General features: G+C 41.5%; 1 protein-coding gene across 1 annotated transcript in view; it reads left to right on the forward strand.

Moving 5' to 3' along the window:
* Positions 1-17,972, forward strand: part of LOC143924518 (interleukin-13 receptor subunit alpha-2-like) — a 67,278-nt gene that overhangs the window by 15,893 nt on the left and 33,413 nt on the right. The window contains exons 2-3 of the mRNA XM_077448902.1: positions 13,210-13,337; positions 17,618-17,766. Of these exons, the coding sequence (XP_077305028.1) occupies positions 13,214-13,337; positions 17,618-17,766 (273 nt within the window). The 5' untranslated portion in view covers positions 13,210-13,213. The remainder of the gene's footprint in view (positions 1-13,209; positions 13,338-17,617; positions 17,767-17,972) is intronic.

Here is a 17,972-nt window from a genome sequence, read left to right on the forward strand (position 1 = left end):
GGAGGAAGGAGAGGTGGAAGAAATGGTTGAAATTTTTACCACAGCAGGTCAGTGTCAGACACCACAGATTCAGGTAATAGAGGTATGCATGGTGTGTATTTTATCTTTTAGGTGATGTGCAGGTTGTGGAAGAACAATCTCCTCATTTCACCAATGACAGTGCACAAAGACTAATCCAGGACATAATGTGGTGTATTCGGGATTTAGACATCATAAAGCAAAAAACAAATGAGGTTGAACAAAAACTGAAGAACATGATTGTTGTATTAGGGAGAATCTAAATAACAACAAAATACCACCATGTTTTCTTGCATTTTAAAAGCCAAATTTTGAAGATGCACACAGTGTGTGAACATGTGCTATCTGCCATCAGGGGATTTCAATGTATGCGTTTTGTGGGTGAAACCCCTTCCTTGCAACTCTAGTAGGTGTGAGGAAGTGGTTGCACTCCCAAAACAGGTCCGTTGATCCCCATGATGGGAGATAGCACATGTTGACATTAGGCATGGGATCAGGAGGGAAATCCCCAGTTTGACTCCCAATTTGTGTGCATCTTCAAAATTTGGCTTTTACAGGGGTGACATCACCTCATCTCATCTGAAGGCAAGATCAACACATTTTTGACACTATAATGCCTGATATTGCCTTCAGTTTTTCAACGCTGAACTTTGTAAGTTCCTGAGTTGTGTATCTTATGTTTTGAAACATGCCTGTTTATGTACTCATAAAACATTTTCAAGGTAAAAATATATAAAACCAAGATGGAGTTTTTTTTTTTAACCAAAATAGCTTTTATAACGCACGTGCATGTGCATGGAGTAAAAGGGTTTTATACTCAACAATGTGTGGCTTCTTCTTTCAATGCTCAATAACTGTTTTTGTATTAAGTTGGTGTTTACAGTGACAATGGGGCTTAGTTAATAATGTAAAAACAACTTGGCACTACAAGTGCACTAGGAGAACCTAGGAGACAGCTAAAAGAAAAACAAGCAGTAAATCATGATCAAGATTTTATCAGATAACATTTTTTTATAAAAGAAATTATTTACAAATTTGCTGGCATAGCAATGCCCCCCCACCCGTAAAATAATCCACATATTTTTGCGGCACTTCATGGGCTCTTATGGGGGGGGAAGCCAGGGTGGCCAGCTGGGGGGGCCAGGGCCGTCAAGGTAGTTTCAGGAAGTCCAGCCTCAGGCCCAACTGAGCAATATAATTTGGAGCATTTCTCTTTAAAAAGTTGTGAAGTATGCAGCATGCTAGAACTATGTGGTTCAGTTTTTACTCCGTCATATTTCTTGTCGTAAGTAATAGGCAGAAACGGCTGGCCATTATCCCAAAGGCATTCTCCACGACTCTTCAGGCTCTGGCCAGCCGGTAATTAAAAACCCTTTTCTCCGGGGTGAGGATCCTCTGGGGGAATGGCCTCATCAGGTGATCACCCAGACCAAATGCTTCATCTGCAACAAACACAAATGGGAGTCCTTCCACGTTCTCTCCGGTGGGTGGCAATCCCAAGCCACCACTCTGGAGACATCTGTAGAACTTGGTCTGGGCAAAAACTCCACCATCTGGCATACAGCCATTCTTCCCCATGTCCACATATAAAAATCCATGTTTCCCATGGATTGCCCCTCCACAGTTAGGAAAGTCTTAACACTCAGCAAAATGGGAGGCCACAGTCTGCCATTCCTGTGGTGTTGAAGGAAACCGTGGAGTCAAAAAAATTAAAAAATACAATTAGTACTTTCACACATAACATTGCAAGCAGATTAGACACAAACATTCTTGGCCAACATCAGCATAACATTTATTTTAAGGAGTATTTAAAGACAAAAATTTAAGGTCCTCTTATCAGATTCCTCACCACCTCTGATGGCCCATTGTAAAAATTTTAGAAGGGCGGAGGGTTATAAATTGAGAAATTGAGAAAAGCTTCTGGCACTCTGCCTGAATTTAAGGACAACAATGACATTTGGACACATTTTAGGGGGTGTTTAGGGTAAAACTCTACAATTGAGCTGACAAAATACATTGTTAAGTGACTAGGCTAGGTATGTATGGGCCCAGAATAGCAAGCTGGGGAGGTTAGTGAAGGCAAATATGCATGTAGAAATGGAAAAAATTATGCCGCGCTAGGAAAAAACGTGAAAACAAATAAACTATATGTGAAACAGGCAGCAGCAATAGATGTGATAGAGAGAGAGAGAGAAGAGAGAACCAACCAACACCGCACCATTGAGCTTCCCCCTCCCGGCTTCTACAGCCCGCCTCCGGCCTCCCTGACCCGGGCGTGCTTGTCACTTCCGCCGAGCCTGCCTCTTCTACTTCCTTCCGGAGCTCCGGACTCGGCGGAGGATCCGGGACCCACCCTGAGAGGAGAGGAATTACTGAGCTCCTTATTGGGACCACGAAGTATATTAGTATCTGGAAGGTACTATTAGGAGATGGAGAGCTGACCCACTAAAAAGGAGGATATCTTTTGATGGGACCCATCGAATATATACAAACGCCCTAATTTGTTTACTTTCTGGTAAGCGCATTGAATATACGGTGACGGGCACTTTATGCGCTTTTTGGATCGTGTTGAATCACTGTGGTGTCACAAACGTTTATCCGGACTCACTTATGAACTTTCCATGATTGGACTTTTGTTTATGATATTTTTACTTTATGTATTGCTGTGTTTTTTATGCACTTAAGGTGTTTTTTTATCGTTATAATCATTTAATGATAATTACTTATATATTTTGTCACTATTTTTTGTTATTTATTTTAGTATAGGGTTGCCGCAGTTTTCCATTTCTGTAAATATGCATGTAGGCCAAAAAAGGAGCTTTAAAAGCTTAAAGCATGCATGAGGATAAAGAGGATATTCACAGCATATTCCAATCATGGTAATTTGGGAATGATGAAAGAAATACAAAACATTAGCATACATTAAATACTAGACATGTGCACACTGAAATATTTTGTTACGGAATTTTTGTTTTTGTAATTTATTTAGTTACTCCCGAAATTCATTTTTATTTATTTTGTTTTTCGTAAAAAATTGCATTCATCCGAAAATCCAAATGAATTGAGGTTGAATCTGTCATTGAAGACTTATGGTGTCTGTTGAATGTTCAAAGAAGATTCGACGGAGCAGCTAAACTGTATGACTCCATATAGTTTTGCTGCTCCGTCAAATTTTCTTAGAACTTTTCGACAGACACCATAAGCCAAAGATTCAACGTTTGTATGTTTTTCGCTGCTTTGTCGAATCTTTGTCGTTCATGTTGAATGTATATCGTTCAAACAGAAAATGGACTGGTGATAGTGATCATTGATCAGACAGGTAATAAGATAGGGTATATAGAATCTATATAGAATCTCAATCTATAATATAGAATCTATAATAATAAATTCCCCCCCAACACGGGCAGCCTCTGAGGCTATTACAACACTAGAAACACTAGTATCACTATAAAGTTCACAACACTAACACAATAGCAGCAGATTATTATGAAAAAGTTAAGTTGAACTGTAGCTTGCTTCACTATTGTTCTGTGCTTATGCTTAATTGCTAAATAATTTAGGTTCTCTGACAAACAGACCAGCTAAGATTGACTGTCTTCTGAAATAATTCAGTGTGTGTGTCTCTCTCTGCAATCGTATGTGAAAGTAAGTTGGCTGTACATGTGTACTTAGTTCTTGTTATTTTACTGCTCCTCCTCTTTGATTACAATCAGCCAATAGCATTCATCATCATCATTATTTTTATTTTACTTCCCCCATCCAATTCCAGCAGCGATCTTTTCTCTCTATGTCAAATCTTTTCTCTCTATGTCAAATCTTTTCTCTCTATGTAGAATAATCCTGGACTAATAGAGTTAAGGTTAGGCACATTCGACCACATGTTCGATAGACACAGATTGTTATTGTCAGCGTCATATCGAATCTCCTATCTGTATCGAACTGTTGTCGCAATGAAAACAAAAATAAAGTATTTGTTTATGTCGGGTTTTTCGGATTCTGCACCTTTGTTATCAATTGTTAAAACGATAACAAAAATACCTGAAATTAGGACAAAAATGCATTTGGACAAAAAGGAATGCACATGTCTATTAAATACATATAATGTAATGCTAAAGGAGAAAACTTACCCTAATATAGCCCTTCTGCAGGATATGAATGATGGCAGAACAGGTCTCTGGAACAATGATTCCCAGAGCCTGGGGGGAGATGCCTGTCGAGAACTTGAGGTCCTGTAGACTTCTCCCTATTGCCAAGCACCACAAGTTGGTGACTAGCCTCTGCTCGGGAGTGATGGCTTGCCAAACGCAGGTGTCCTGCTTCATAATACAAGGGGACAGCAAAGCCAACAGACGGTGAAAAACGGGGTCCATCATCCGTAGAAAATTCCTGAAATCATCAGGGTTATTCTCCTGGATCGTCTGCAGCAAATGCATATGAGAGCATTTTTCATGCTGGAGTAACCTATTCTTTTTCCATTAACTCCTCCCCACCCTGTTCATGGACTGAGCTTGGGACAAAGTAAGAACCCCAATACCAAGCCCCTGCACAGCACGAACACTACAACAAGGACCTACCTGCAACATGGCTTCAAAGCGCTCCAATGGTCATAACGAACTAACAGAAGGCACTGAAAAACAGCAAGGCCTGTGAGGAGCGAGCTGAAAATCAGAAATGAGCGGACAAAAACGCACTGAAAAACAGACATGAACTGACTACATGCACTGAAAACCAGATACAAACCCACAAGCACAAACTGAAGAGCAGTAATGATTGGAAAAGCATGAGTCTAAAAAGTGTGAATCGCCTCTCACCAAAATTCTACTAACATGAGATAAACACAAGATTAGCAGAAGGAGCCTAAAGGGTGGCCCACTGGTTACTGAACTTACGTTTTATAGTCCCGTCGTACGTGTTGTACATCACCGCATTCTTAACTGTCTGAATTTGATGTGACTGTGTGTATGCAAGACAAGCTTGAGCAGAATCCCGTCGGAAAAACCATCCAAGGCTTTTCCGATAAAAATTACGATTGTGTGTACGCGCCATAAGATTAAGGATCCAAGTCCTGCTCGTTATCTTCAGACTCTGCTAAAAAAAGCTGTGGGAGCTGGCTGTAGTAGGAAGACTGTATTTATCGAAATCTCTCTGTGGACCAGAAGCTGTATCTAGAGAGCTAGCAGAGAGAAAAGTATCCCAAACAGCTGCATGTTATGACGCCATCTCAGATGTAGCCTGTGTTCCCAAGTGCTGCTTTATTGAAAAATGCATACAGGCACCCTTAAGAAAGAAAAAATTGTCCAGCTTCCACATCTACATACATAAGCTAGAAAAATAAAATTTTGGGGTTGTGATAATGCCCCACTGTTGTTTGCTGTGGATAAGCTGTTTGATTTGATCTACCACGCAAGGCTCATGACAATCTGATTCTAGTCCACTCTTCCTATAAGTGAAGGTTCACTGGTTTATAACTGCACTTAACCACTTGCTTGCTGGGCACTTACACCCCCTTCCTGCCCAGGCCAATTTTCAGCTTTCAGTGCTGTCACTCTTTGAATGACAATTGCGCAGTCATGCTACACTGTACCCATATGACATTTTTATCATTTTTTTCACACAAATGGGGTTTTCTTTTTGTGGTATTTATTCACTACTGAGGTTTTTATCTTTTGCTAAACAAACAAAAAAAGACCAAAAATGTGGAGGAAAAAAAAAAGCAGTTTTCATAGTTTGTTATAAAATTTAGCAAACAGGTATTTTTTTTACGTTCATTGATGTGCACTGATGAGGCTGCACTGATGGACACTGATAGGCAGCACTGATGGGCACTGATAGATGGCGCTGGTGGGGATTTATGAGGCTGCACTGATAGGTGGCATTGATGTACACTGATAGGTGACACTGATGGGCACTAATAGGTGGCACTGATAGGCACTGGTAGGTGACACTGATAGGCAGCACCAATATTTTTTTTCAACATTTCAGGTCCACTATGTATCAATATACCATGAATGTACTTTTTTTGCAGAAAAAAAAGCTTTCTATTTTTCTTAGACCATGCCTTGCCTCAGTTTCCTGTTGAAAACTCCTCCATTAGCTGTCCTGATTTTGGTATTCATTATGAGAGAACCAGACCTTGCAGCTGTCCTCCTCCAGGAAATCACTCCATTTAAAATGCAATCAGCGATCACCATTCTCACTAAATAAACAGCCATCAATTTTTTTTACATAGATTGCACAGATCCCTCATTTGGCAGAGTGTGCAGGAGCTGAACTATCACAACTTATGTGAATAGAGCTGTAGTATTGAAAACAGGAGAAGTGTGTCCTTGAAGTCAGGTAAACTTTAGATCTACCATTAACTATGTAGTGCAAGGGCCTACCTGATTGGATATAGAGTGAGTGGATAGATAGGTGTCTCCTCCTATTATATAGTTTTGGTAAATCTAAAGGAGATCGTACACAGATTGTACAATCAGATAGTGTATGGCCACCTATATACACCTAAAATAAACAGGTAATAAGCTTTCAATTACATTAATTAATGACACCTCAAACACAGAAGCAATCACACATTTTGCCACATGAAGAAACAAGCAAAAATGCAACAAAATGCACTGTAAAAAAAGTGCAAACTGCAACATGCCCCATAAGGTACTTTTCCATGTGTAAAACAGCCCATTGAAATCAATGGACTGCTCTATGCGTGTTGTGGGAAAAACATGCCACAAAAAGTGCACTTCCCCTACACTAGGTGTGGGACCTGAAAGTGAAATTGCTGTGTTTACACCAGTACAATGAGGCTCCATTCAACTCTGCGCATTTCCAAACATATGGCAAACTGCACAGAAAATGCCTGCTGCTGTGCATTTCAGAAAAGCGTTGCAAATGCACATAATTCTTTTGTTGTTTTTAAATGTTAAAGGCATTCCAAGTGCCAATAGTAGACATGGGTTTTGCCCTGTGGCAAATGCTCTGCAAACACACCAAAAAAGCATGGGATGTTTGACGCATGTAGGGCAGCTCATTCAAGTGATTTCAAGTGAACACGCTGCCCTGCGTGTGATGAGCGGAAACGCTCCAAAATGCCCCCAAAAAAATACATGAGAACCCACTATGAGTCCCCACTACGCAGAGATGTGAAGGAGGCCTGACAGCTGAGTGTCTCCATCTACTCCCTCCTATATACTTGTATGAAATGGGCATACACTATGCAATCTGATAGTACAGTCTGTAAAATTTCCTTTAGATTTACCAGAACTATTGGGTAGGAAGGCACACCTGAACAGGGGCAGATTGACAACTCATGGGGCCCCCGGGCAATAGGAGATTATGGGGCCCCCAGGCAATCAGACATTATGGAGCCACACAGTATACACAAACACACACACACAGTATACAATCGCACAGTATACACAGACATGTTTCTATTGGCTGAGAAGGAGAGGTGGGGCAGCTATAATCTTGGGATTTTTAGACCAAAAGGATGTTGGTAAGGGCCATTTCAGAGACAGATGTAAAAAAAACACAGATTTTTACATACTTTCCATGGTTTTACTGAGGCTGGCAACTTTGATGGGGCCCCCTAGTGGCACAGGGCTCTCGGGCAGTGCCCGAGTGGCCCAATGGTCAGTCCGCTCCTCCACCTGAACAATCCATTACATTTTTTATCAAATGGGACAAGCTCATGCACTACATAGCTTATGGTAGATCTAAAGGAGATTGTACAATCAGATTGTACAGAAAGTGGGTAGAAATAACACAAGAGTAGGTATAGTAATGGGGAAGGTTTGGTCCAGACAGGTTAACATCCCCTTGCATGCCCTCTTCTGTGATGCAGTAAGGAAGGGCATGGCTATCACTTCTACAGGAAGTGATGGAATCTAAAACATTTTTTTTAAATCCAAATAGGCAGAGGAAAATGTAGAGCTTCTATAGACGAGGTAAATGAGAGATAAGCACATTGGGGTGGCTGGGTCAGAAAATAGAATAGAAATTGCTTCTATTTATTATGAAATTATTATGAAATTCTGCCCAAAATATGTGGACTTAGCCTTTAAAGCAGAGCTCCACCCAAAAGGGAGCCTGCTGCCACTTCCGGGTGACTTTCCTGCAGCCCTCTCTTCCTTCTTCGCAGCCAGGCCATTCACAAAGTACAGCGTGCTTCACGCCTTGCGGATTCACTGCCGGTCTCCCATAGCTGAAATGACAGCGGTAGCACCCGAGAGCTGATTGAAAAATTAGTAAGGTATACTAAAAGTTAGCAGCTACATTTATTATATTTGTAGCTGCTGACTTTTATTTTTTTCTGAAGGAGCCTGGAGCTCCGGTTTAAGTCGCTTCATCTTGTCTTTGCATTGATTTGCTGTACAACATACTGTATGTAGGGCACTGTTGCAATGCTTTGAGGTGCATTGGGTTTGAGTGATGGTTTCCAGTTGCCTGGCATGATATAAGGCAGAAAACAGTTTGAAAAATGCTTGTTTTTTTTGGTTGGTGACTGGAAGAAGCTCTTCATGTCAGAGAGGAATCTGTGCTACTTAGTTAGTGCCTGGATGGTAAGGATTTTTTTTTTTTTGTTTTGTTTTGTTTGCAACCTTTTTAAATAAAACTGACTTAGAAAAAGCCCTTCCATTTGGACTGCCTTTTTCTCAGAGAAGGTGACCGCAACTTAAGCTAACCCCCCCACATATTGTGGATTTGGCAGGCAAATTCCTGAGCAAGTGGAAAGATGGATGCTGTGATAATAGCCTTGCTGCAGGCCACTGCAACCCAGCAGGAAACCAAATGCCAGTTTGCAGAGATTAAGTGGCAGATGGCAGAGATTCAGCAGAAAGCCACTGCAGCACAGCAGGAAATAAATCACCAGTTTATAAGGCCCAGCAAGCAGACTCAGAGCTCCTCAAGGAGGTGGCGGAGGTGGCCCAACACCTTGTGGAATTAAAGAAGGTCTCCGCAGGTCCACTGCTGGTGGAACAGAAAATGGTGCATGCCAGCTATTAACTGCAAAAGATGACATGTCATTTTTTGAGAGATACTTTCAATAGGAACATGTCTAAAGGGATGCAGGCCCAGCAGATTTTCTCATTAGTGTTGTGCAGCTTTAAAAAAATAACATTTTTGTTGCAAGGGATGCCTGAATTCTGATTTGTATCTTAGGCAGACTTCTGGCAAAATTGGTGAGCCAGTCACACAAGCCAGAAATTATGTTTCTGGGGAGTGGTCAGTACACAATCTGTGCACAGAAAACCTCCAGGTAGCCATATTGCAATGCATTCTCAGTAAATTACATTGGCTGCAGATTGAAAAGAAAAGGTAATTTTTAATAACATTCAAGTACAATATGATTAGTGTCGCAATTATATGTGCTATATTATTTTTTCTTTATTTGCTAGTTTTTTCCTCACGAAAGTGGAGTTACCCTTTAATGTCCTAAAACTTTGAAAGGACATAGACTTTGCTGGCTGGCTATACAGTATACTATAGCTTAGTATATGTATATGCCTGAGCTCTTTGTTGATAGCCCATATTTTATAGATCGTGTCAATAATACTGTAGAAAATTGGTGACATTCAAATAACAATGATCAAAGTTGATTCTCGTATGGTAATTTATCCTTACTTCATAGGTTTTAGGAGTCTACTGATAATATGGTGTGGTGGTGAAGTACATTGGTGCCTGCAGTAGATCCAGAAAAAAAAATGTAATGCCCCTTGTTAAGAGCCTACATGATAGGTTGATATAGGTATTGTGTAGAAAAACACACATGCATTTATCCATTTCACAGTCGTAGCACACTACAAGTGTTAGGAGTAGAGTTAGAGAAGCCATCTCTTCATACATTAACAATTTTAGTCTGTATCTTGACTTTTGTCAATGAATATTAACAGCAGCAAGTTTTTGTTTCAGTTAGAGGCATGGTTTACTTTTTCAGGTCTAAGCAGCAATTGTCTGTGACAATGACTCATCATTCCTGATCATTCTACATTTTCTCCTATAATTGGCTGTTAATAAAGTGGAAACACACCCAAATTTGACTTTGTGTTATCACAATAATGTTTGCTAATTATATTATATGAAAGATATCTAAGCAGGAACCTGTATTAGCGTAATCCAGTGAGCATATCATTTGCATGCCTATTCCAGATGATTCATTCTCTATTAAGCTCTTGCATTTACCTTTTAACGTAGTCATCACATTGCTACCTGAACACTTGGAACTTCTTCTACCACCTCTCCAAACATTTCCTTGTTGACTTGAATGAGGTAACTAATATTTTATTAGAATGTCATAGTTAAAACCCTAAAACTGCTTGATGGAGGTTCAGTTCACTCAGAATAAATAATTAATTAATGTCTGGATATTGGTAGTGTGAATAAACATTGAGCCCAACAGTGAAGTCTTCCTGCCAGCATTCCGTAGTCTGTGTTGACTCTGTCAATGACCCTCACTTTCGTGATTCCCTCTTTAAACAATACTTTCCATAACATAGGACAAGCAAGAGTCCAACAGGGAGATTAAAGTATATCTATAGCCAAAAACCTTTTTGTTTTCTTTTTGGATGGAGTAGGGAATGAGTAAAACCCATCATATTTGTTTGTTGCAACCTGTGTCACATTGAAGAAATCTCTCTTTGCTCCTTGTCCTGTAGACTTAACAAAAAGTGAGAAAAAATCTCTTCAAAGTGCAGTGAATCCCTTCTTATGCCGCGTACACATGATCAAACAATCGGGTGGAAAAGTCCGGCAAACTCAAGTCCGCCGGACAATCCCCCCGTGTGTAGCCTCCGGTGGACTTTTTTTACCCGAAAGTACGGCGGACTTAGAAAGTATTTTTGCACTCCAATATTCCCGCCGGACTCGCATTTCGGCGGACAATCCAGCCATTGGTATGCCAGTCCACCGTACTTTTGAAATGAGCGGATTTTTCCCGCGCGGAGAAAAGTCCGCTCATTTTGAGTGCGTCTCCAGGTAGATGGGGCCAGCGAAGGAGGCTTCGCTGGCCTCGTCACCTGGTATGGACTTAAAGGGGAACCCCAACGCCGGCGTGGGGCCCCCCCCAGGTCCACATCAGACCCTTGTCCGAGCACGCTACCCGGCCGGCCAGGAAAGGGGGGGGCGAGCGAGCGCCCCCCCCTCCTGAGCCGTACCAGGCCGCGTGCCCTCAACATGGGGGGGTGCCTTGGGGAAGGGGGGCCGCGCATCCCCCCCACCCCAAAGCACCTTGTCCCCATGTTGATGAGGACAAGGGTTAAAATAGTTTATTGCACAGCTCCGGGGTCTTCCGTCTTCGGGGGTCTTCTCGCCGGACTTCTCCGCTATCTTCTGCTAGCTCTTTTGCTAGCGGAGGAGCCTGGCTTTCTTCCTCGCCGCCACCCTCTTCTTCAGACTTCGGGGGTCTTGTCTCCCTCTTCGGTTCTTCTTGCTGGGCCACCGCGCCTTCTTCTAGCTCTTTTACAGGCGGTGGCCCGGTCTTCTGTCGTCGCTGTCACTGCCTTCTGTTCTTCTCTTTTTCTCTTCAGATGTTGCCTCATCGCATCCTCCGCTTACAATGACACGGACGTGACGCACGGCGACTTATATAGGGACATCACCGGATGATGTCCCCGCCCATTATAGTGTCACAGTCACAGAGGATGCTGGGACTGTGACATCATAATAGGCGGGGACATCATCCGGTGATGTCCCTATATAAGTCGCAGCGCGCATTTGTCCCCATCATTGTGAGCAGAGAAAGCGACGAGGCAACATCTGAAGAGAAGAAGATAAGAACAGAAGAACAGAAGGCGGTGACAGCGGTGACAGCTGTGACAGCGGCGACAGCGGTGACAGAAGACCGGGCCACCGCCTGTAAAAGAGCTAGAAGAAGGTGCGGTGGCCCGGCAAGAAGAACCGAAGAGGGGGACAAGACCCCCGAAGTCGGAAGAAGAGGGCGGCGAAGAAGAAAGCCAGGCTCCTCCGCTAGCAAAAGAACTAGCAGAAGATAGCGGAGGAGTCCGGCGAGAAGACCCCCGAAAACGGAAGACCCCCGGAGCTGTGCAATAAACTATTTTAACCCTTGTGTGTTGTGTTTTATTTTTACTTTTTTCCACAGGTGAATGGGTAGGGGTACATTGTACCCCATACTCATTCACATAGGGTTAGGGCCGGTATCCGGGGGCCCCCTTATTAAAGGGGCTCCCGGATTCCAATAAGCCCCCCGCCCGCAGACCCCGACAACCAACAACCAGGGTTGTCGGGAAGAGGCCCTTGTCCTCATCAACATGGGGACAAGGTGCTTTGGGGTGGGGGGGCCGTGCGGCGTCCCTTCCCCAAGGCACCCCCCATGTTGAGGGCACGTGGCCTGGTACGGCTCAGGATGGAGCGCTCGCTTGTCCCCCCCTTTCCTGGCCAGCCGGGTAGCGTGCTCGGACAAGGGTCTGATGTGGACCTGGGGGGACCCCCACGCCGATTTTTTCAGCGTTGGGGTTCCCCTTTAAGTCCATACCAGGTGGCGGGGCCAGTGACATCTCCTTTGCGGGCCCCGCCTACCTGGAGATGCACTCAAAATGAGCGGACTTTCCTCCGCATGTGTGGGCGAGTCAGTTCATTTCAAAAGTGCGGCGGATAGTCCGGCGGACTTAGTATGCCGTATTAGTCCGCTGAAAAAGTGCCGTGTGTGGGCAAGTAGCCCGTTCGGAAAGTCCGTCGAACAGTCCGGCGGGAAGTCCCCCGGACTAAGTCCGCCTGATAGTCCGCTACGTGTGTACGCGGCATATAACAACTGTCACTATAATGAGTGTCACCATTGAGACTTCCCCTCCATTTCTATTGTGGTGACAACTCAAAATGTTGTCTTTTCACCTCACATTTCATCCTGATGGCAATGGTCATTGAGACAAATGGAAAGACTAAATAAATTAGACAGCAACAAAAATCTGACGATGGTTCAAAACCCTATCCACAATTAAAAAAAGATAGAAAAAAACATATTCAGCTGCACTTAAATCACATCTTGAAATGGCTGTGGCAATAGGTTGAATCTGGGATTTCAGTACAGAATCTTATCATTATCCCCAAGAGAAATAAAAAAATGGGGTGTTCATTCAATAGCATTTGCCTAAAACTGCAATAACTTCTAACCATTGAAAATTAGAAAACAGACACAATTTGCTTCCAGTATATTTATTTAAAATATTATGTTGTTGTTTGAAGGAACATGTGGAACCTAAACTCCAGAACTGGATCTAATATCATCAGAAGTTTATATTTTCAATACATATCTGGAATTATGATATACCTCATAGTAAATGCAAAATTGGCAACATCATCGGTAATTGATGGTAGGTATTACATTAATGTATTATTGTAAACCTTCCTTCCACCCTTCACCCCTTTTCTCTCTTTGTCCTTTCTTCCTAAAGTGAACCTAAAGGAAAATGTTAATTTATGTAAAGCCCAAAATGTTCTGTTTAGTTTTCTCTATAAATATGTAAATGTTAAAACTCTTGTCAGGTTTAAATTTATGTTTGCATCACCACTGCAGAGTTCCTGAAGACCACTGTGTCCAGTACAGAAAGAGATGTAAAATACTATATTTATAGCTGCCACCATAACAGAGGGCTAAAGGAAATCTCTCAGTAAAGATACCTGTTCTAGTGACAATTCTCTTAAAGGGAATTTCCCATCACTTTGGAGAGATTTGCACTTACAGAGCCTTGCAAAAGTATTCACACCCCATTGGCTTTTTACCTATTTTGATACATTACAGCCTTTATTTCAATGTTTTTTTTTTCATTTGAATTATATGTGATGGATCAGAATACAATAGTCTAAGTAGGTGAAGTAAAATTAGAAAAATATATACATAAAACTATTTTTCAGAAATAAAAAACATGATAATTGGCATGTGCGTATGTATTCACCCCCTTTGTTATGAAGCCCATAAAAAGCTATGGTGCAACCAATTACCTTCAGAAGTCACATAATTAGTGGAATGATGTCCACCTGTGTGCAGTCTAAGTGTCACGTGATCTGTCATTACATATACACACCTTTTTGAAAGGCCCCAGAGGCTGCCACACCTAAGCAAGAGGCACCACTAACCAAACACTGCCATGAAGACCAAGGAACTCTCCAAACAAGTAAGGGGCAATGTTGATGAGAAGAACAAGTCAGGGTTAGGTTATAAAAAATATTCAAATCTCTGATGATCCCTAGGAGCACCATCAAATTTATCATAACCAAATGGAAAGAACATGGCACAACAGCCAACCTGCCAAGAGGCAGCTGCACACCAAAACTCACATACCGGGCAAGGAGGGTATTAATCAGAGAGGCAGCACAGAGACCTAAGGTAACCCTGGAGGAGCTGCAGAGTTCTACTGAAGAGACTGGAGTATCTGTACATAGGATGACAATAAGCCGTACGCTCCATAAAGTTGGGCTTTGTGGCAGTGTGGCTAGAAGAAAGCCATTACTTTCAGCAAAAAACAAAATGGCACATTTTGAGTTTGGGAAAAGGCATATGGGAGACTCGCAAAATGTATGGAGGAAGGTGCTCTGATTTCATGAGACTAAAATTGAACTTTTTGGCCATCACTACTTTTTGAACTCATCTGATGCAAACCCAACACATCACATCACCCAAAGAACACCATCACCAACACCATTGAGGTCTGGGCTTGGCTAGGCCATTCCAACACATTTACATGTTTCCCCTTAAACCACTCAAATGTTGCTATAGCGGTGTGCTTGGGGTCATTTTCCTTCTAGAAGGTGAACCACCATCCTAGCCTCAAATCACACACAGAGTGGTACAGGTTTTGCTCAAGAATATCCTTGTATCCCTGTAATCCCTGAAAAAAATCCCCAGTGAAACATAGTGATGGCAGCATCATGCTGTGGGGATGTTTTTCAGCAGACGGGACTGGGAAACTGGTCAGGGTTGAGGTAAAGATGGATGGTGCTAAATACAAGGATATTCTTGAACAAAACCTGTACCACTCTGTGTGTGATTTGAGGCTAGGATGGTGGTTCACCTTCTAGAAGAAAAATGACCCCAAACACGCCGATATAGCAACATTTGAGTGGTTTAAGGGGAAACATGTAAATGTGTTTGGAATGGCCTAGCCAAGCCCAGACCTCAATCCAATAGAAAATTTGTGGTCAGACTTAAAGATTGCTGTTCACAAGCGTAAACCATCCAACTTGAAGGAGCTGGAGTAGTTTTACAAGGAGGAATGGGCAAAAATCCCAGTGGTAAGATGTGGCAAGCTCATAGAGACTAATCCAATGCGACTTGGAGCTGTAATAGCCACAAAGGTTGGCTCTACAAAGTATTGACTTTAGGGGGGGGGGGTGAATAGTCATGCAAATTGACTTTTTCTGTTATTTTGTCCTATTTGTTGTTTGCTTCACAATAATAAAAAAAAATCTTCAAAGTTGTGGGCATGTTTTGTAAATTAAATGATGCAAATCCTCAAACAATCCATGTTAATTCCAGGTTGTGAGGCAACAAAACATGAAAAATGCCAAGGGGGGTGAATACTTTTGCAAGGCACTGTACTTCCTGTTTTGTTTTGAATGATTGCTCTTTTATTTAATAAATATCAATTGCAGAGTTTACAGCATCTTTTGTAGTGTGACGTTACGCATCTCATTACATCTAACCTTCTCCGACCATTTCTCAAGCCATAGCCTACTTTTCTCTAGGAAAGATGCTCCGAGCCTTCTATTGTCCTTTATTTATCCATCCCAGAAAGACTGTTAAACTTTGTAAAATGTTTTTATGTGTGATCCAATAATTTTGAAACAAGAGGCCACAATTTTATGATTTTTTTCCCAAATTAAAATTAGCTGCATTTGCTCATAGGCTTTTGTGTACCACGCATGAGCTCAAAGTTTGGAATTGTTGATAGATATTTTTTTCCCTACGGAATTGCCTCTGCAACTGTGCAAATAGATTATACATATTTTAACAGCAGTTAAAGATATACATATCAATGACCCATTGTGAAATGCTTTGTATTTGTTTGAAGTGGAAGTGAAGGCAAATTTTATTATTCTCAGTTGTAGCTATCCATATTTCTAATTTGTGTGCCTCACCTTTTACATTATTATATTCCAGACACATTGTTAATATAATAGGCAGTAAAACTTGGCCCCTGATCTGGATAGTGATTCCAAAGTGTGGTGGTGGTACCAGAATACATGTCTGTGTTTTGAACACTCCTGCTGCCCCAACAGTTTAATGTATTCACTGGAGCTTAAAATTGTATATCAATATCATTGCAAGGTTTATCAGCATGACCATATAGGTTTTTAAACAAGGAATCCAGTATATATTTGTTTAAATTTCCAAAAATCTCACAAATAAGGAATCATGATTGCATGGTTTCCTAAAGTGTATGATTCTTTGAATATCAGACAGATTTGCACAGAAATTTTAAATGCAATCAAAATGTACTGAATTGGCGATGCTCTCATGATTTGATTATTGGTATTTAAAAACTAGCTCTGCCACATACAAAAACATTATTTTAAAAAAATGTACATTAAAAGAAGCTTAGGAATACTTACCTTTCCCGCTGTCCACACCACCAAACACTAGGATGTTGAGAAATCCCTGCCCAAAATTTCTTCAGAGACTGACTCTTTTGGGATTGTCAATTTTCTTGGGTCCCTGCTGTTCATAATGTTCCTCATGCTTACTTGAATGTCTCTACTGTATCCTAAAATGGGTGTAAGTAAGCCAGAAGAAGCACTGAGAAATGCTAGGGACTCTTTTAAGGTTGAATATAATTTTTATTAGTTTTTCAATAAAGTAACAATATGACAAAACTAGTATCATTAAAAAAAGGGGGGGGGGGGGTAGGAAACAGAATAAAGAAAAGGCAAAGGGAATGGAGTAGGGGAGGTGGTCCACACCGCCTCCCACCTAGTGCAGTACATAAAAAGAACAGTTACAGGCAAACTTGCATGTTTAATACACTTTTTTGTAGAAAAATATATCTCTGTGCAGTGTCGTCTCTCTCTAGACACCGCCCGGAGTTTGTCATCAACATTCAAACTGTTGTACGGGGGAGGGTATAGTAGAGGATAGGGGAGTTAAGTGGAAGGAGGGGGTGGGGACTCAGCTTCATTGTACTTGTAATATCCAAGTTACCTATGGATTGTGGTATAAGTAAGTGTCAGAACAAAGAGCATTGGAACCCGAGGTTACCACGGCATTCATCAGTAATGGCGGCTCCATCCTCTACCTTGGTGTAGAATCTAGTCTAGGCCTCAAGTAGCAAGGCTGTTGAGGAGGAGATCAGATGAGGAATGGTGGCACCAAAGGAACCACAGAAGAACAAATTTATCATATGTGCCCTCCAAATTTGCTTGTAACTCCTCCATGAGCATTATGTCATTGAGGATGTCCATCCATCTAGAGATAGAGAGGATGTCATCCTTTTTCCAGTACAGAGAGATGACATGACAAGCTGCAGATAAGAAGAATCTGCTAGGGACTCTTTTAAAGTTATACAATGGGAAATTATGATTATAATGCATACTTAGCATCTAACGTATAAACAATAATGGATTTTATAAATTGTGCCTCCTGTGACTGCTCTTTTAGTTGACCCGCCTACGAATGTTAAAGTTGAAGATCTTGGATATTTGGGACTGATGGATGTAACTTGGGAGCCTCCAATTTCACTAAATGACAGTCAGTGCACAGCACGATATGAATTACAACATTATGATACTAATGAACCGCGTTGGAAGGTAAGATTTCATTTATAAAATAGTGTTTTAAGATGTATAATCTTAAATTGCTACTAAAGCATACAGCCTGCAGCAATCAAAAAGCAATAACAATGGATCGTGCATTTGCATAGCATTTGCTTAAGAATTCAGCATTGTCAAGTTAATTAAATGCTTTGAAAATGTATTTGCTTGCTTTAACATTTTATAGGACTTTGGGGCCATGT

Source organism: Lithobates pipiens, unplaced genomic scaffold (assembly GCF_037356315.1).
Source record: "Lithobates pipiens isolate NorthernLeopardFrog02 unplaced genomic scaffold, aLitPip1_a1.2 Scaffold_1, whole genome shotgun sequence".
NCBI classification, from domain to species: domain Eukaryota; kingdom Metazoa; phylum Chordata; class Amphibia; order Anura; family Ranidae; genus Lithobates; species Lithobates pipiens.